Source organism: Microtus pennsylvanicus, chromosome 9 (genome assembly GCF_037038515.1).
Source record: "Microtus pennsylvanicus isolate mMicPen1 chromosome 9, mMicPen1.hap1, whole genome shotgun sequence".
NCBI classification, from domain to species: domain Eukaryota; kingdom Metazoa; phylum Chordata; class Mammalia; order Rodentia; family Cricetidae; genus Microtus; species Microtus pennsylvanicus.
The window spans coordinates 4,252,934-4,268,833 of NC_134587.1; the positions used below are offsets into that span (position 1 = coordinate 4,252,934).

A 15,900-nucleotide genomic window follows, 5' to 3' on the forward strand; every position below is an offset into this window, starting at 1 on the left:
GAGAGAGAGAGAGAGGGAGGGAGGGAGGGAGGGAGGGAGGGAGGGAGAGAGACAGAGACAGAGAGACAGAGAGAGAGAGAGACAGAGAGAGAGAGAGAGACAGAGAGAGACAGAGAGAGAGAGACAGAGAGAGAGAGACAGAGAGAGAGAGACAGAGAGAGAGAGAGAGACAGAGAGAGACAGAGAGAGAGACAGAGAGAGAGAGAGACAGAGAGAGAGAGAGACAGAGAGAGAGAGACAGAGACAGAGAGAGACAGAGAGAGACAGAGAGAGAGAGACAGAGAGAGAGGAGACAGAGAGAGAGAGAGAGACGGGGGAGTGGGGGGGAGATGGCATGTTCAGCTTTTAAAAGTTGCTTAGCGCATGCGCACAGGGGTTTAACATGGCTACCTCATACGCAGATGACGTATGCGTTTAAGGGCTTAGCTGAGTCATACATGAATGATGTGATCCATGTCGCACATGGGTAACTGGCCCTTTAACACCCCTGGGGGGCCAATAGGCACTTCTGCCTGAGGGCTTGTCTACACAAGCATGGCCCCTAGAATTTAGAAGTACCAGCCTTAGTGGCTGAAATCATTACAGTGTGACTCTAGATATTTGTGGAAATGTCCCACTCCAAGGTAAGGAGGAGTCAAATGAACCGTTCTCCTTTCGATGCCTCTGCAGGGATCTTCGGAACTTAGTGATTGAAATGGTGTTATCTACAGACATGTCAGGCCATTTCCAGCAAATTAAAAACATAAGAAACAGCTTGCAGCAGCCTGAAGGGTAGGTTACTGTCTGGTGTCATGTTCAAGGTCTGGGGGCTGGGACTTAGAAAACAGTTGGTGATTGTTTCATTCTGGTAATTTGAACATGTCTTTGGTTTGACAGGATTGACAAAGCCAAAACCATGTCCCTGATACTCCATGCAGCTGATATCAGCCACCCAGCCAAAACTTGGAAGCTGCATTACAGGTGGACCATGGCCCTAATGGAGGAGTTTTTCCTGCAGGTGCCTTCTCTCTCTGGTTTGAAAAAAGCAACTGTGAATTTTGACGTGATTTTGTTTTTTTAACAGAACCCAGCACTTCTGACTTATATTTTCAATAAGCCAGGGCACATAGTTAAGATGCTTGGGAGAATTCAATACTGTTTTAGGGAAATACGTTAGTGCTGTAATAGGAGCGGCGGGGCTGCGTCCCCAGCACCCCGGCACCTTTAAGTACTGCTTGGCCCATTATATCTAAACTCTTCTCGGCTAACTCTCTCACCTGGACTAGCCCATTTCTAATAAAGTGTGTAGCACCGAGGTGCACTTACCAGGAAGATTCTAGCCTATGTCCATCCTGGGCCGGAGCTTGATAGCGTCTGCCTCAGAGAGCAGAGCTATCCCGTCTGCCCAGAAGAGGGGAGCATGGCGTCTCTGAGCTCACTTCCTCTTCCTCCCAGCATTCTGTTCTGTTTACTCCTCCCACCTATGTTTTAACCTATGGGGCCAAGCAGTTTCTTTATTACTTAACCAATGACCTCCCTCCATCATGTTAGATCACCCAAAATAGTACCAAACGTCTTTTAGAGAAAGTGATGTCTTAGATATGAGAGCGTGGCAGTAAGGAAAGAAAGGAATAGAGAAACAGGTTAGAATCATTATGTTATCATGAGGTAAGTTTGGGATTGGAGACAGCAAATAGCAATGGAAAGAGCAAAGGAGGACACCCAACCGTCTATGTATATCTTCTCTCAAATTCTAACGCAGCATGCAGCTGCAAAGGAGGCTGAGGAAAATGAGGTTGCGCAGACACATGTCTAACTGAAACCAGTACAAGCCTGGAAAAGGCAAGCCCTGCTCTCCGCTGCAGGCATGTTCAAGTTGTCTCCTGTGTGGTGCCCCTGTTCTAACATCACCAAAACCAAAGTTGGGATGCTACACTCTAGACTGATGCTAATGATTCAGTTGTCTTACATTCCACAAGTTAAACGCTCAGTCTTCCCAAAGACAGGCTCCACTTCAAACTTCAGCCCCGGGGGGAGGGGAGGGCATGTTGGTTTCTGACTAGCTAGTTACAAATTCAGTTCTTATAATCTTTTATAGAGTTGGTAATAGAGTTTTGTTAGCCCATAGAAGTCAGGGCTTATACTATCCTGACAGCTGGAATTTTATCCTAAAGGATGCAATCCAGTAATGGCCAGATAAAGCAGTTAAGAAAAGGGTGGGAAGTGTCTCTGACATGGGTGTCTCTATGGTCTCTAGGTCTCTAGGCCACCTTCCTGGATCATGAATATAAACCCCATAACTCCTTTGAATTTCAGTGTCCACAGAATTGTGAATTTCTTTGCACAGGTGAAAAGACTTGTCAAAGCATAACACAGGGCACTCTGTGAACTGCGAAATTAAAACTGTACCTAGAGGACATTTTGTAACATTATATATTTTTATTATTTAAAAAGACCAAAAGTATAAAACATATGACCTGTTTTTTAATCTTAAGAATGTAGGTGAAATTTAAGAAAATTGAACTAAAATAAGCTGAGGAGGAGGTAGTAAATGTAAAACCAAATTCAGTGAAGCAGAGCGAAGAGAAACAATAGACAATTTTTTTTTTTGGTTTTTTTCGAGACAGGGTTTCTCTGTAGCTTTGGAGCCTGTCCTGGAACTAGCTCTTGTAGACCGGGCTGGCCTCGAACTCACAGAGATCCGCCTGCCTCTGCCTCCTGAGTGCTGGGATTAAAGGCGTGTGCCACCACCGCCCGGCTAACAACAATAGACAAATTTAACAGAGAAAAACTGAAAAAGTAGTGAAATTTCTTGCAGGATCAAAAGGATGGAGAAACATATATGCAAGACAGGTTATTATAGTAGAGCGTATGTATGTCTAAAGGGTATGAAATAGTATGAACAATTTATGCTAAAGATATTAATGGCAGAAGTAAAATTGCCTAATTCTTTAAAAATATATAAATTAGCAAACTACACACAAAACACAGCTACAGTCTGAATAGTCATATACTTATATTTTAATTGAATTTATAATACAATTCCACATAAGAAAAATCCAGGATTTGAGCTAGTGAGATGGTCAACAGTTAGGAGAACTGGCTGCTCTTTCAGAGGAAATGGACCTGGGTTCAATTCCTAGCATCCACCTGGCTGCTCACAACATCTGTACCTCCAGTACCGGGGACTCTGACATCCTTTTCTGGCTTCTGTGGGCACCAGGCACACATGTAGTTCACAGATATACATACAGGCAAAACACCCATACTCATAAAAGTAATTAATTCTTAAAAAAATGGAAACCCAGGATTAAATGGTTCTAGTTTTTAACTTTAATTTCAATTTCCATTATTTAATTCAGTTGAGAAATATCAATTTTCTCAAGAATTTTAAGGCAGAAATAATGTCAGTTTTACTCAAATTTTTCATGAAAGAGGAAGAAGAAAATTGGCAGTTTATCTCTCAGAAAACTTGACAAAGACGTTTCAAATAAGGGAAATTATAACCCATATCTGTCATGATTCCAGATGGGGAAACTCTTAAAATATTAGCAAGTCAAATTCAATAATATTGTAAAAGAATAGCATGGCCTGAGCTTGCATGTTGAACATTTCTTTAATCACACTGAACTATATTAAAAGAATAAAAAGGGAAAATGATAATGTCATGTCAATAGATTCACAGAATACATTTGGCAAAATCCAAAATTTAATCGCCCAAACTCCCAGAAATGTAGTTAGAAAATGTTGCCTAGCCTAGTAAAGGGTCAGAGAGTCATAACTAATGCAATCCTTGAAGTGAAACACAGAATATTATTATGCTAAGATCAGCGTATCAACTCCATTTTTATTAAATGCTTCATTTGAAGTCCTAACATCATGAGTAGATTGGATAAAATGAAGCTTCCCTTATTGTAAGAAGCCAGTAGAACCCACGGGGGTTGTATGATCCATCGTAGCTGTTTCCACAAGCAAGGAACAATTTGACAATTAAGTGTAAAACAGAATGCTACTTATGAGAGCATAAACGAAAATATTAAGGATTATATTTAGCTAAATTCATACAAAACTACCACAAGGAAAACAAGAATTAAAGGTATCTTACTATAATAACTATATATATATATGCATATATATGTATGTACAAATGAACAGATAGTTCATATTAATGAGTTCTGTAGTGTGTTTTCTGTGATTGTGACAAAAATACCAACCAAAAGCAGATTGGGGAGGAAGAAGCTTATTATACCCTACCAGTTACAGCCATTATCAAGGAAAGCCAGGGCAGAAATTAAAGCAAGGTTGCAGAAGAACAGAGTCTGACTTCTCAGCCCCCTACTCGTGGAATTCAACTGTCATTCTTATTTTATTTTGGATTTTTTTTCTTTTCTTTGTAGGCAGAGGCTGCTTGTTCATTTCCCGACTTCCCAGGCCCAAAATAATCACACAGAAACTACATTATAATTAAAACACCACTTGGCCTATTAGCTCAGGCTTTGTATTAACTAACTCTTACATCTTAAATTAACTCATTCCTATTATTTTATATTTTACCACGAAGCTCATGGTTTACTGGTAAGGTTCCGGGACGTTTGCCTCCTTCGGCAGTGACATAGTGTCTCTGTGACTCCATCTTCTTTTCTCCTCTATCTCTGCTTGGAATGTCTGCCTTGCCCTATTCACAACATACAAAGGGGAATCCCACATCATTATTTTTGCATGTGGGTCTCACACTGTAGCACATTCTGGCCTAGTACTTGCTCTATAGCCCAGGCTGTCTTTGAACTTAAGGCATTCGTTCTGCTCCAGCCCCCAAGTGCTTTCTTTAAAGGCATGTGCTACCACACCTGGCTCTTCAATTGCTGTTGAGCAAAATTAGAAAATTAATTTAAATATAAAACATCAGAAAAACAGTTAATGAATGATTTGAGAGCTTTTAGGTAACAATTGTCTCCATCTCTTCTTCTCCCCCTCTCCCTCTCTCCAGCTCCTCCCTCCCCCTTCTCTGTGCATGTGAATTCATATTAGGAAGAGTGAGGGGAAGTGTGGGTTGTGTTAATGTCTAAATCAGTTTTGTGTTAATTTATTTAACAAGTCTATTACTTTCTGACAAATGACATAGAAAATTTTAAGCATAATGTATTTGGAGGACAAGGTGAAGGAGACCAGCTCTTAGTTCATCTTCTCCAATCAGATCTCTTCGTGTATCTGGTCAGCTGCTTCAGTTCACCCTCTGTCCAGGAGGAGTAGTGTCCGGAGGAGACCAAGGTCGTATTTAGAATCTACAGTCCTGAGAAGCACTGGTTTTAGACTTTGATTAAATACCAGTGGCAGAGGAGGCTAGACATGAGCTTTTCACACGTCTCAGTACATGCAGTGTCTTTGCTCAGAGTGTTTAACAAATCAGCCCAGGAGTTTCCGACTAGAATGAATACATTTGGAAGATTTCAGTGGTGATTGCCATGGATGAGAGAGGTACCAGCTGAAATGATGACCAATAGCAAAGAAAGACGGATTCTTTTTATCTCTTCTTAAACACATACTAATTGGTATGATGGAAAGTTAACATAATTAAATTGAAAAATAACTACTTACATTAATTTTTCACTGTGCACACAATAAATAAATATTTTTTCTTTCCAACTCATTATTTTATGATGCATAGAAACAATCTCAATTTAGGAAAAATCTTTATCTATTAAGCAATATTGTCTTATAAGTCAGAGAGAAACAAACGATTTGAAATGTAGGATATCTGCAAGGAAAAGATAAAGTCGTGAATTTTTTTAACTCTAAGATGTATATAATCAAGTTCCTCTGTTTTCTTTAGCATTGTGCTAGATGTCATTTAAAGTATGACAAAGTAAATTTTGTTTTCACACTACTAAAAATATACTCAGTTAATCCATTCTTACCCAAAGACAAAACACCAATGAAAATTACAGGCATAACTTCCCAAATTAAATGAATATAAAGAACTATAGCTCAAATGTTAAAATCAAATCTAGCTGCAATTTGTCACAAAGCACTGTAAGCAGCAGTTACACAAGCAAACCTAATGTTTGGTAAAATATAATTAAAGTACAGAATATATTATATCCAAATATAACTGGATGTAGATGTGGCAGTTACTACAGCCATTAAACAGTCCAGTTGTTTGGGAGACTGTGAGAATTTCCAAGGGCTATTTTTAAATGGCGCGGAGGCAGCTCCACAGAGAACATTTCCTTGTGCAGGTTGTCCAGGCACTGCTGAATAGGAGTACCATTCCCACCTCCATCTGAGGTTACCTATGGATCCAGTGGTCCCTCATATCCTATCCTCGGGGTCTGACGGTGGTCTGAATGGTACTGACTACTCTTGAGGCCCATACCAGGTCTTGGTGCAGAAAGGTTCCTAAGGCTTCTGTACTTCATTCTCTTTCGTTTCCTTTATCTATTGAAAGCTATAAACACTGTTTCAGCTTTAGTGAAATTCAAAGATATAAAGTATTAGACTGACACCTCGCTGATAGCTGTCAGAGCCTCCCCACTCTCCTTGGAAAGCAGAAAAATAATTACTAGCTGTTTGTCACGGCCACTCAAAGCTGAAACTTGATAGGCTGCACAGGAAGTGCTGAGCGGGTAAGGGCTCTCAGATGCTGGAGATCAGACTCTCCACCTGCATTTTAATGGGGCCACTTCTGCTGCTTCAGCACCTGTAGGCTCATCCGCCAGAACACAGTGCCGAGACTCTGGGACATCACAGAGAGCTACTGGGTAGTTAATGGAGTGTGGCATTTTCTCTTACCATTTTCATAAGTCAATTAAAACACTAGAAAATGTATTTATACAATAAGTTATTGATTCTAGAGGTATATTTTTTGTCTTCTAAATATAGTGCTTTCAGTAGAATGCACAGCGTTCAAGAAAAGTATTAAATAGCTGTTATGTAGAATATCTACAGATTTGACCTTTGACTTCATTGAAATAAGAAGTAGGTATCCCTGCCTTGAGAGAGAATAAGGACTTTTTAAGGGTGGTCAAATTTACACTATGGTAGCACGATTTCCCTTTGAACACCTCCCCCTCTCCTTCAGCAGTACGTCATAGTGCCCTGTTCAATTCTTTCATGGTCTGGCTCAGAGGCTCCCTGTTGGCCTGGTATCCAAGACCTTTATTCATTTCCAAAAGTAAATAACACTTTGAAATATTTATAAATAAATTAAATAATTAATGCATCTTAGCATTCTGTGCTTTTAGCAATAGAAATTTTATATTCTAAATTAATTGAGAGGTACAGGAAACAGAAAAACAACATAAAACCCCCAACTCCCTCTACAGGAAGGCCAAGTCTGCATTAAGTGTCAAAGGCTTATGCCTTGGATAAAAATGTGTCTTTAGCTTTCTTTAAAATGGAGCTTATACAGAGTACGTCATCACAGGGCCTTTTTCAGACCTAAACAATCTTTTTATGTCTTCCAAAGAACCATCTCCTATAGAAATAGACCCATTATCGTGTTCTTAAGCTGCAAGCAGTAGCTCCTTGACTACTAACGCCAGCCAATGCAAATATGATCCTGTCAATCAAGGACAGTTGTATCTGTAAATACCAAATAAACATCTTTAATATCATGTTTTCCATCAAGTCCATCATCTGTCTGTCTTCTATTTAAGCAACGCTAATGTTATGTTTTAATATAAACTCTTAAGGATACTGCTATTCACGATTAACTATTGATGATATTTTGGAACCTTATATCAAAAAATCACTATTTGCAATGGGAAAATAAATCTTAGTCAATGAATGGAAAGAGGTTTCAAAATGTTCGTGCATTCCAAAAGAGCAGTAAATGCAAAATCTTTCTTTTTAAAACTTGGTTGAGTGGAATCTAAACAATGAAGGAAAGTCTATAAACTTGGTTCTTAATAAGCTGCCCAATAATACAGAAATGACTGATCCATGGGGACTTCTGAAACCTGAAATGTTTGTTCACTCAGAGTCAGTGGGTTGTGACACTGGAGTGCTACTGTATTAGCACTAGAGCAATTCCTCAGAAGAAAACTGTTCAAAAAATTATATAACCTTAGATTTTAATGATATAAATAACTAGTAAGTATTACTGCTTAAAAGGTTCAAAAATGTGATTGTTTAAAGTCACTCTCTAGACTGCACAATTTCCTTAAATTCTCCAACTTGATCCTGGTAATTCATTCCTTTCCCCAGGGAGACAAAGAAGCTGAATTAGGGCTTCCATTTTCTCCACTCTGTGATCGGAAGTCTACGATGGTTGCCCAGTCTCAAATAGGTAAGACTGAAGAATCGTGGCCCTGGAAAGTTGGCGGGACTTGTTAGTGTTCAAATGTGTGTAGCACACTCTTCAAAGTCTTCCAGGCCAACCCCATGCTTTAATTGTGAGACATAGTGGCTCTGGGTTGATCTGGATGATGTTGAATGAAAATCAATGAAGGGTTTTCACACAATGAATTCAGTAAAAGCTGCTGCTGCTGGTCAAGGTCAGGTGGAGGAAGTCTGTGTTTTTCAGGGGAATTGTATAGAGAGGGGTGTGTGTGCATAGTTCACACAAGTCAAGGCGCTAGGCAGCCAACTGAAGTATTGGAAGGGGTTTGCATCATAAACCAAGCAGAGTCCCTGCTTCCTAAACTGTTCCTATGCGCATCCTGACTCAAAGCACTCTTAGAACAATTGTTATTCTTGGCTGTAATCCTAGTAAATAACAACTTTCTTCTTGTGTAAGGGACTGGCTTTTTTGTTTTCTCGTTTTGCTGATTATTATTTTCTATGATTTAGTCCTTTAGACATAAAGCAATTCAAATAAGATATTAACTTTCCTATTGTGTTATTGCTCGCATTTCACAATTCTTTAGCAGGAGGAGGATTCTTGAGATATGAACTGATAAATCAGCAGCAGGAGATCTGCAAAATGATACTCCTTCCAGCCACATGAATTCTTACCTTTATTTGTGTAGAAAATTACAACTCGGTTCATTTATGAACACACATGCTTGTTAAGTGGCACAATTTTAATATCTGATTGTATTCTGAAAGCCCCCTGTAATAGAAGGATCAGCATCCCTACTCTGGAGCTGGTGTCTGGCGTGACTATCCCAGCATCCTTACGCTGGAGCTGGTCTCCGGCGTGCCTACACCAGCATCCTTACTCTGGAGCTGGTCTCCGGCGTGCCTACACCAGCATCCTTACTCTGGAGCTGGTCTCCGGCGTGCCTACACCAGCATCCCTACTCTGGAGCTGGTCTCCGGAGTGCCTATCCCAGCATCCCTACTCTGGAGCTGGTCTTTGGAGTGCCTATCCCAGCATCCCTACTCTGGAGCTGGTCTCCGGAGTGCCTATCCCAGCATCCCTACTCTGGAGCTGGTCTCCGGAGTGCCTACCCCAGCATCCTCACTCTGGAGCTGGTCTCCGGAGTGCCTATCCCAGCATCCCTACTCTGGAGCTGGTCTCCGGAGTGCCTATCCCAGCATCCTCACTCTGGAGCTGGTCTCTGGCGTGCCTATCCCAGCATCCTCACTCTGGAGCTGGTCTCCGGAGTGCCTATCCCAGCATCCTTACTCTGGAGCTGGTCTCCGGAGTGCCTATCCCAGCATCCCTACTCTGGAGCTGGTCTTTGGAGTGCCTATCCCAGCATCCCTACTCTGGAGCTTGTGTCTGGCGTGCCTATCCCAGCATCCCTACTCTGGAGCTGGTCTCCGGAGTGCCTACACCAGCATCCCTACTCTGGAGCTGGTCTCCGGAGTGCCAACACCAGCATCCTCACTCTGGAGCTGGTCTCCGGAGTGCCTATCCCAGCATCCTTACTCTGGAGCTGGTCTCCGGAGTGCCTATCCCAGCATCCCTACTCTGGAGCTGGTCTCCGGAGTGCCTACACCAGCATCCCTACTCTGGAGCTGGTCTCCGGAGTGCCTACCCCAGCATCCTCACTCTGCATGCAGCTGGTCTCCGGCGTGCCTACACCAGCATCCTCACTCTGGAGCTGGTGTCTGGAGTGCCTATCCCAGCATCCTCACTCTGGAGCTGGTCTCCGGAGTGCCTATACCAGCATCCTCACTCTGGAGCTGGTCTCCGGAGTGCCTACCCCAGCATCCCTACTCTGGAGCTGGTCTCTGGCATGCCTATCCCAGCATCCTCACTCTGGAGCTGGTCTCCGGAGTGCCTACACCAGCATCCTTACTCTGGAGCTGGTCTCCGGCGTGCCTACCCCAGCATCCCTACTCTGGAGCTGGTCTCTGGCATGCCTATCCCAGCATCCTCACTCTGGAGCTGGTCTCTGGCGTGCCTATCCCAGCATCCTCACTCTGGAGCTGGTCTCCGGAGTGCCTATCCCAGCATCCTTACTCTGGAGCTGGTCTCCGGAGTGCCTATCCCAGCATCCCTACTCTGGAGCTGGTCTTTGGAGTGCCTATCCCAGCATCCCTACTCTGGAGCTTGTGTCTGGCGTGCCTATCCCAGCATCCCTACTCTGGAGCTGGTCTCCGGAGTGCCTACACCAGCATCCCTACTCTGGAGCTGGTCTCCGGAGTGCCAACACCAGCATCCTCACTCTGGAGCTGGTCTCCGGAGTGCCTATCCCAGCATCCTTACTCTGGAGCTGGTCTCCGGAGTGCCTATCCCAGCATCCCTACTCTGGAGCTGGTCTCCGGAGTGCCTACCCCAGCATCCTCACTCTGGAGCTGGTCTCCGGAGTGCCTACCCCAGCATCCTCACTCTGCATGCAGCTGGTCTCCGGCGTGCCTACACCAGCATCCTCACTCTGGAGCTGGTGTCTGGAGTGCCTATCCCAGCATCCTCACTCTGGAGCTGGTCTCCGGAGTGCCTATACCAGCATCCTCACTCTGGAGCTGGTCTCCGGAGTGCCTACCCCAGCATCCCTACTCTGGAGCTGGTCTCTGGCATGCCTATCCCAGCATCCTCACTCTGGAGCTGGTCTCCGGAGTGCCTACACCAGCATCCTTACTCTGGAGCTGGTCTCCGGAGTGCCTACCCCAGCATCCTCACTCTGGAGCTGGTCTCCGGAGTGCCTACCCCAGCATCCTCACTCTGCATGCAGCTGGTCTCCGGCGTGCCTACCCCAGCATCCTCACTCTGGAGCTGGTGTCTGGAGTGCCTATCCCAGCATCCTCACTCTGGAGCTGGTCTCCGGAGTGCCTATACCAGCATCCTCACTCTGGAGCTGGTCTCCGGAGTGCCTACCCCAGCATCCCTACTCTGGAGCTGGTCTCTGGCATGCCTATCCCAGCATCCTCACTCTGGAGCTGGTCTCCGGAGTGCCTATCCCAGCATCCTCACTCTGGAGCTGGTCTCCGGAGTGCACCTGTCACCTTTCCCCTTCCCAGCCAACCTTCAACAACTGTTCAGAGAATAAAACACCAGTGCTTACAGAAAGTGTGGGCGCTGTAGACTCAGGACCTCAACTATCACACTGGGAATGACAGATTCCCAGTGGCTGGTGGCTTGGATACACATTCCTCTTAACTTAGTCGGTAGAAGTGCTGACTCATTGTGCCATGCACCTGGGGTCCTGGTCTGCGCTCTATGCGCTAGACCCCAGTTCGCAAGCTTCGGGAAAGGGGCTGGAGGTTGAGAACACACACGCAGAGACAGACCGACACGCAGACCTTTAAACACTGATACCAAAGCCACTCTTTATTAGCACCATGTAGGCTTAAATACACTGCAGTCAATGGCCAACAGGTGAAAATCCCATCCTCTGATCCTCTAAGCTAGGCACAGCTTCTAGTAACTTTAATTAGCAGGTTCTAGGAGGGAAGAGCAGCTGAAGGCCAGGACTCATTAGTCCCAACATCACTGGACAGTTTTTACCTGTGCCAGGGATTTAAAACTCTGGGTGGAAAATTAGTTTTACTTTGAATTGAAGTGTCAGTTAAGATACAAAATTATTGAAGACTTTTGTAAAAATTAGGGCGTGTCCCAACAAGTCCTTGGGAAGTGTCTAGCTTCCAATGTTTTGGTCAGTTATTCAGTGGATAACTTGGATGTATGTATATGTCCCTTCAAGGCCCTCCTCTTCTTATAGTCAAGTCTCTTTTCCCAGGTGGGTTCCAGGAACCCACCAACTGAAGCATCCAATTGCTCTTGGGGCCTCAAGATGTTTCATTCCCGGGGCTGAAAACAGTTATTGTCTCCTCTTTCACCTCAACAGCAAGAGGCAAACGCACAGTCGTGGACAAGGCTCCATGCTCTGCCTGTCACTCCCCGTCCTGGTGAACACTTTAGGCTTAAGTCATCAGTCAGTCTTGACATCTCCAAGTGCTGGGATTAGTGCTGTCTGCTGGAGATTGGAGTGTTCTCTCTGCCGATCTGACAGCCACACACCCACACACTGTGAACTAACGCTTTACATTTGGAGAATAATAAACAGCCATTGAGAGCGCACTCTGAGGCAGCAAGGAATAACGAAAGATAAAACAGAAGTAGCTGTCTTCCCATGGCCTGAAGTGTGGGGACCTTCAATGACCTGGGTTCTTTAGAAATTAGATAGCATTTCTTTCTGGCCCATAAAAACTGTAACCAAGTAAGGTCCATTCCAAAGGGGAGTGGCCTCTTGTTGAGAAGAAAAGGCATTCCTGCTCACTAGAGCTGGCTTGACAGATAAACAGCTCAAAGGGTGGAATATTGACTAGGAAAGACCGCACACTTGAACCAGGGAGCTTGCTTGTCCGTTCTACTACTGAGTGCGTTATTATACAAAGCAGTTAGCCGTCCACGTATGTCCCAGGGACTCCGCATGTGACTGGCCTTGGGAACCAGGAAGCTGGAACATTTGAATGTATCATTCCGTGTGCTTTGCTTTTTCAGGTTTCATTGATTTCATAGTGGAGCCAACATTTTCTCTCCTGACAGACTCAACGGAGAAAATTGTTATCCCTCTTATAGAGGAATCCTCAAAATCGGAGTCTTCTAACTATGGGGCAAGCAGGTATAATTTTGTTCTGCTTATTTTTTGACTTTAATGTTCTTAGAATAATTATTAGGTAGCACTGCCATCTTGTGGCTGTCTACTGCAGTGCATGCCCTTTGCCACTGATCAAGATCCACTCTTTACAAAGGAGAGAAAGGGTGTGTGTTGGATGGGAGGGGAGGCAAAGGAGCTGAATGAGTAGGGAGAGACGAACTCTTCATCAGAAAATATTGTATGGAAAGGGTTTTTTTTTCCAATTTAAAGATAGAGGGGGAGAAGTAAGTGAAGTACTCTAGAGTGTGTTGAGGAGAGACCCAGACCCTCTCCGTGTGGGAAAGTGGATGTGGGGAGAAGCACCTGCCACATCCTGACATCTGGGCCTAGCTGACAGTTGTCCTACTCCAGAGCATCTTGTCTCAGGTGGTACCTTAAACTTATTCTGTTTTGATTTTGTTGGTTGTCGATGCTAGCTCGTCCACCATGGTTGGGTTCCATGTTGCTGACTCCCTGAGGCGGTTAAATGTGAAAGGCGTCTTGAGTGATGGGAGCTATCCTCCGGACTACTCTCTGTCCGCCGTGGACCTGAAGAGTTTCAAAAACAACCTGGTGGACATCATCCAGCAGAACAAAGAGAGGTGGAAGGAGCTAGCTACCCAAGGTACAGATGTTGATGGTTGTCTCGTTAGCTAGTCTCATAGTTCGGACTCTCTTTCGCTTGATGTTTCTGCGTTGTAAAATGCCCATCTCCTGCTGGCTTTTGGAACTTGATTATTCCTGAGAAAGCTGGCTCTGTTGCTGGCTGAGAGAGGCTCGTGCTGCTCATGTCAGATGAGCTACAGCTGTGTGTGCTGCTGGGCGGTAGCCATGCAGGTGTGAAGCATGGGACAATAATGGGATGATAATTTGTGTTTGCTGGGTGGTGGTGACAGCACTCACCTTTAATCCCAGCATTCAGAAGGTAGAGGTCAGTGAATCTCTTGAGGCCAGCCTGCTCCATAGTCCAGTTCCAGTATGGCCGGGGTTACACAGAGAAACCCTGTCTTGAGAAACAAAATACCCCAAACAAAGAACCTCTGTGCATTTCCGTGATGCTGTCAAGACTGTTTTAGTACCAAGCAAGGCTGCTCTCTGTTTCTATGTCTACCCGAGTGTCTAAAAAAAAGACAGGGGCTGGAAAGATGGCTTTGTGGTTAAGAGCACTTGCTGTTCTTACCAAGGACCCAGGTTTTATTCCCTGCACCCACAATAGGCAGATTATCACAACCTGTAACTCCAGCTCCAGGATCCAACGATCTCTTCTGGCCTTCTATAGATATCTGCAGAGACGTGTGTGTGTGTGTGTGTGTGTGTGTGTGTGTGTGTGTGTGTGTGTCACAAAGAGAGAGAAAGGGAGAGAGGAGAGAGATAGATGCACACACATGATTGAAATATATATTTATAGTTTTATATAACTCATAGAGGTCCTCCTACTTCTGCCTCACAAGTGTGCCACCATGCCCGGCACAATAAATAGTTTCAAAAGAATAAAAGCCTCACATATTATTGTGTGTGCAGAGTAGAAAGAACTCTGTGAAATGGCTGGTAACGACACCGTGTTTCTGTAATGAAAGTGGCTAGGGCAGACCTGCTTTCATAAATGACCAAGATGCTAAGCAGGAGCAAGAGTGTAGTTTCAAGCAGGGAGGTTAGGAAAGGCATCACTGAGAAGGTGATAATTTAGAAATATGTAAAAAAAAAGGGGGGGGTAAGAGAAAGGGTTAGGGACAGGCTTGGCATGGAAGGCCAAACCTTTTCAGAGAGAGGATGAGCAAGAAGAGATTAGATTTTGGTGTGTGTTTGAAGGGAGGATTTATATGCTTATTTGTAAAATGTATAGATGCTGAATATAATCAATACAGAGTATACCACACATATGTGTTACGTATGTTTTATATGTGTGTGTCATTGTACAATATGACTTAAGAAATTTAACTCTCTCCATCCACCCTGGTATCAAATCCTATCTGTTCTCCTCTCGAACGTCTCCTGAATCCAGCCTCTTCTTGCTCGTTATCCTGCATGCATACTGATCCAAGCCCCCATCTTTTGTTTTATAGACTGTTAACACAGTTACCGTTACTGCTTAGTCTAAACTTTCAGTTTTCTTCTAGATGACAAACAGTAGCCAGCTTTCTGGTACCCTTGATGATACCAGTGTGAATATAGAGGAGAGAATTTTAAAACAGCCATTGTATAATCACACACAGAGATAAAGAGAGAGAGAGAGATTCTATAGATGCTATATTCTATATATGCATCTATAACATAAATTTGTATGTTGTCTTGGTTACTTTTCTACTCTGTGATTAAACACTATGACTGGGGCAGCTTATAAAAGAACATGTCTGATGTGATTTATGGTTCCAGAGGTTTAGAGTCCACAATGGTGGAGGGAAGGAAAAGCCAAAAGTTCACATCTTGCTCGACAACCATGGGCAGAGAGAAGATACCGGGAATGGTGTGGGCTTTTGAAACTTCAAAGTCCACACCAGTGACACCCATCTCCCCCCAAAGTTCATACGTCCTAATCCTTCCCAAACAGTTCCACCAACTGGGGACAAAGGATTCAAATATGAGTCGGTGGAGGCCATTCTCATTTCAAATGACCACATTTACTGTGTCATGATAACACTCAATCTAGATGCATTTTATAACTAGACATTTAATCCCCTTCTATGAATATGGTGTTTCATAATAAAAAATGAAAACATGATCTGCTACAAAAAGACACCTACCTTGAAAATCCATAACTATCAGTCCTTGTTAATTTGCTGTGGACCACGGTCAACCTTCAGGTACCCTGAAGGGACCACGTCTTCCTCCTAACTTCTTTGAGAAGAAATGATGACATACAGGTGATCTAGTACTCATCAAAGTTAGAGAAGAATCCCAGATGTCTTGCCAGCATTTAATCACTCCTCACATCCCAGCACATCTTCAGAAT

General features: G+C 43.8%; 1 protein-coding gene across 7 annotated transcripts in view; it reads left to right on the forward strand.

Annotated features, from left to right (window-relative positions):
* The window catches only part of Pde1a (phosphodiesterase 1A), a 230,855-nt gene that overhangs the window by 193,641 nt on the left and 21,314 nt on the right, over window positions 1-15,900 (forward strand). For all 7 annotated transcript variants that reach the window (XM_075984750.1, XM_075984749.1, XM_075984748.1 and 4 more), the window contains 5 exons: window positions 670-771; window positions 877-997; window positions 8,185-8,266; window positions 12,815-12,935; window positions 13,388-13,575. In XM_075984750.1, the coding sequence (XP_075840865.1) occupies window positions 670-771; window positions 877-997; window positions 8,185-8,266; window positions 12,815-12,935; window positions 13,388-13,575 (614 nt within the window). The remainder of the gene's footprint in view (window positions 1-669; window positions 772-876; window positions 998-8,184; window positions 8,267-12,814; window positions 12,936-13,387; window positions 13,576-15,900) is intronic.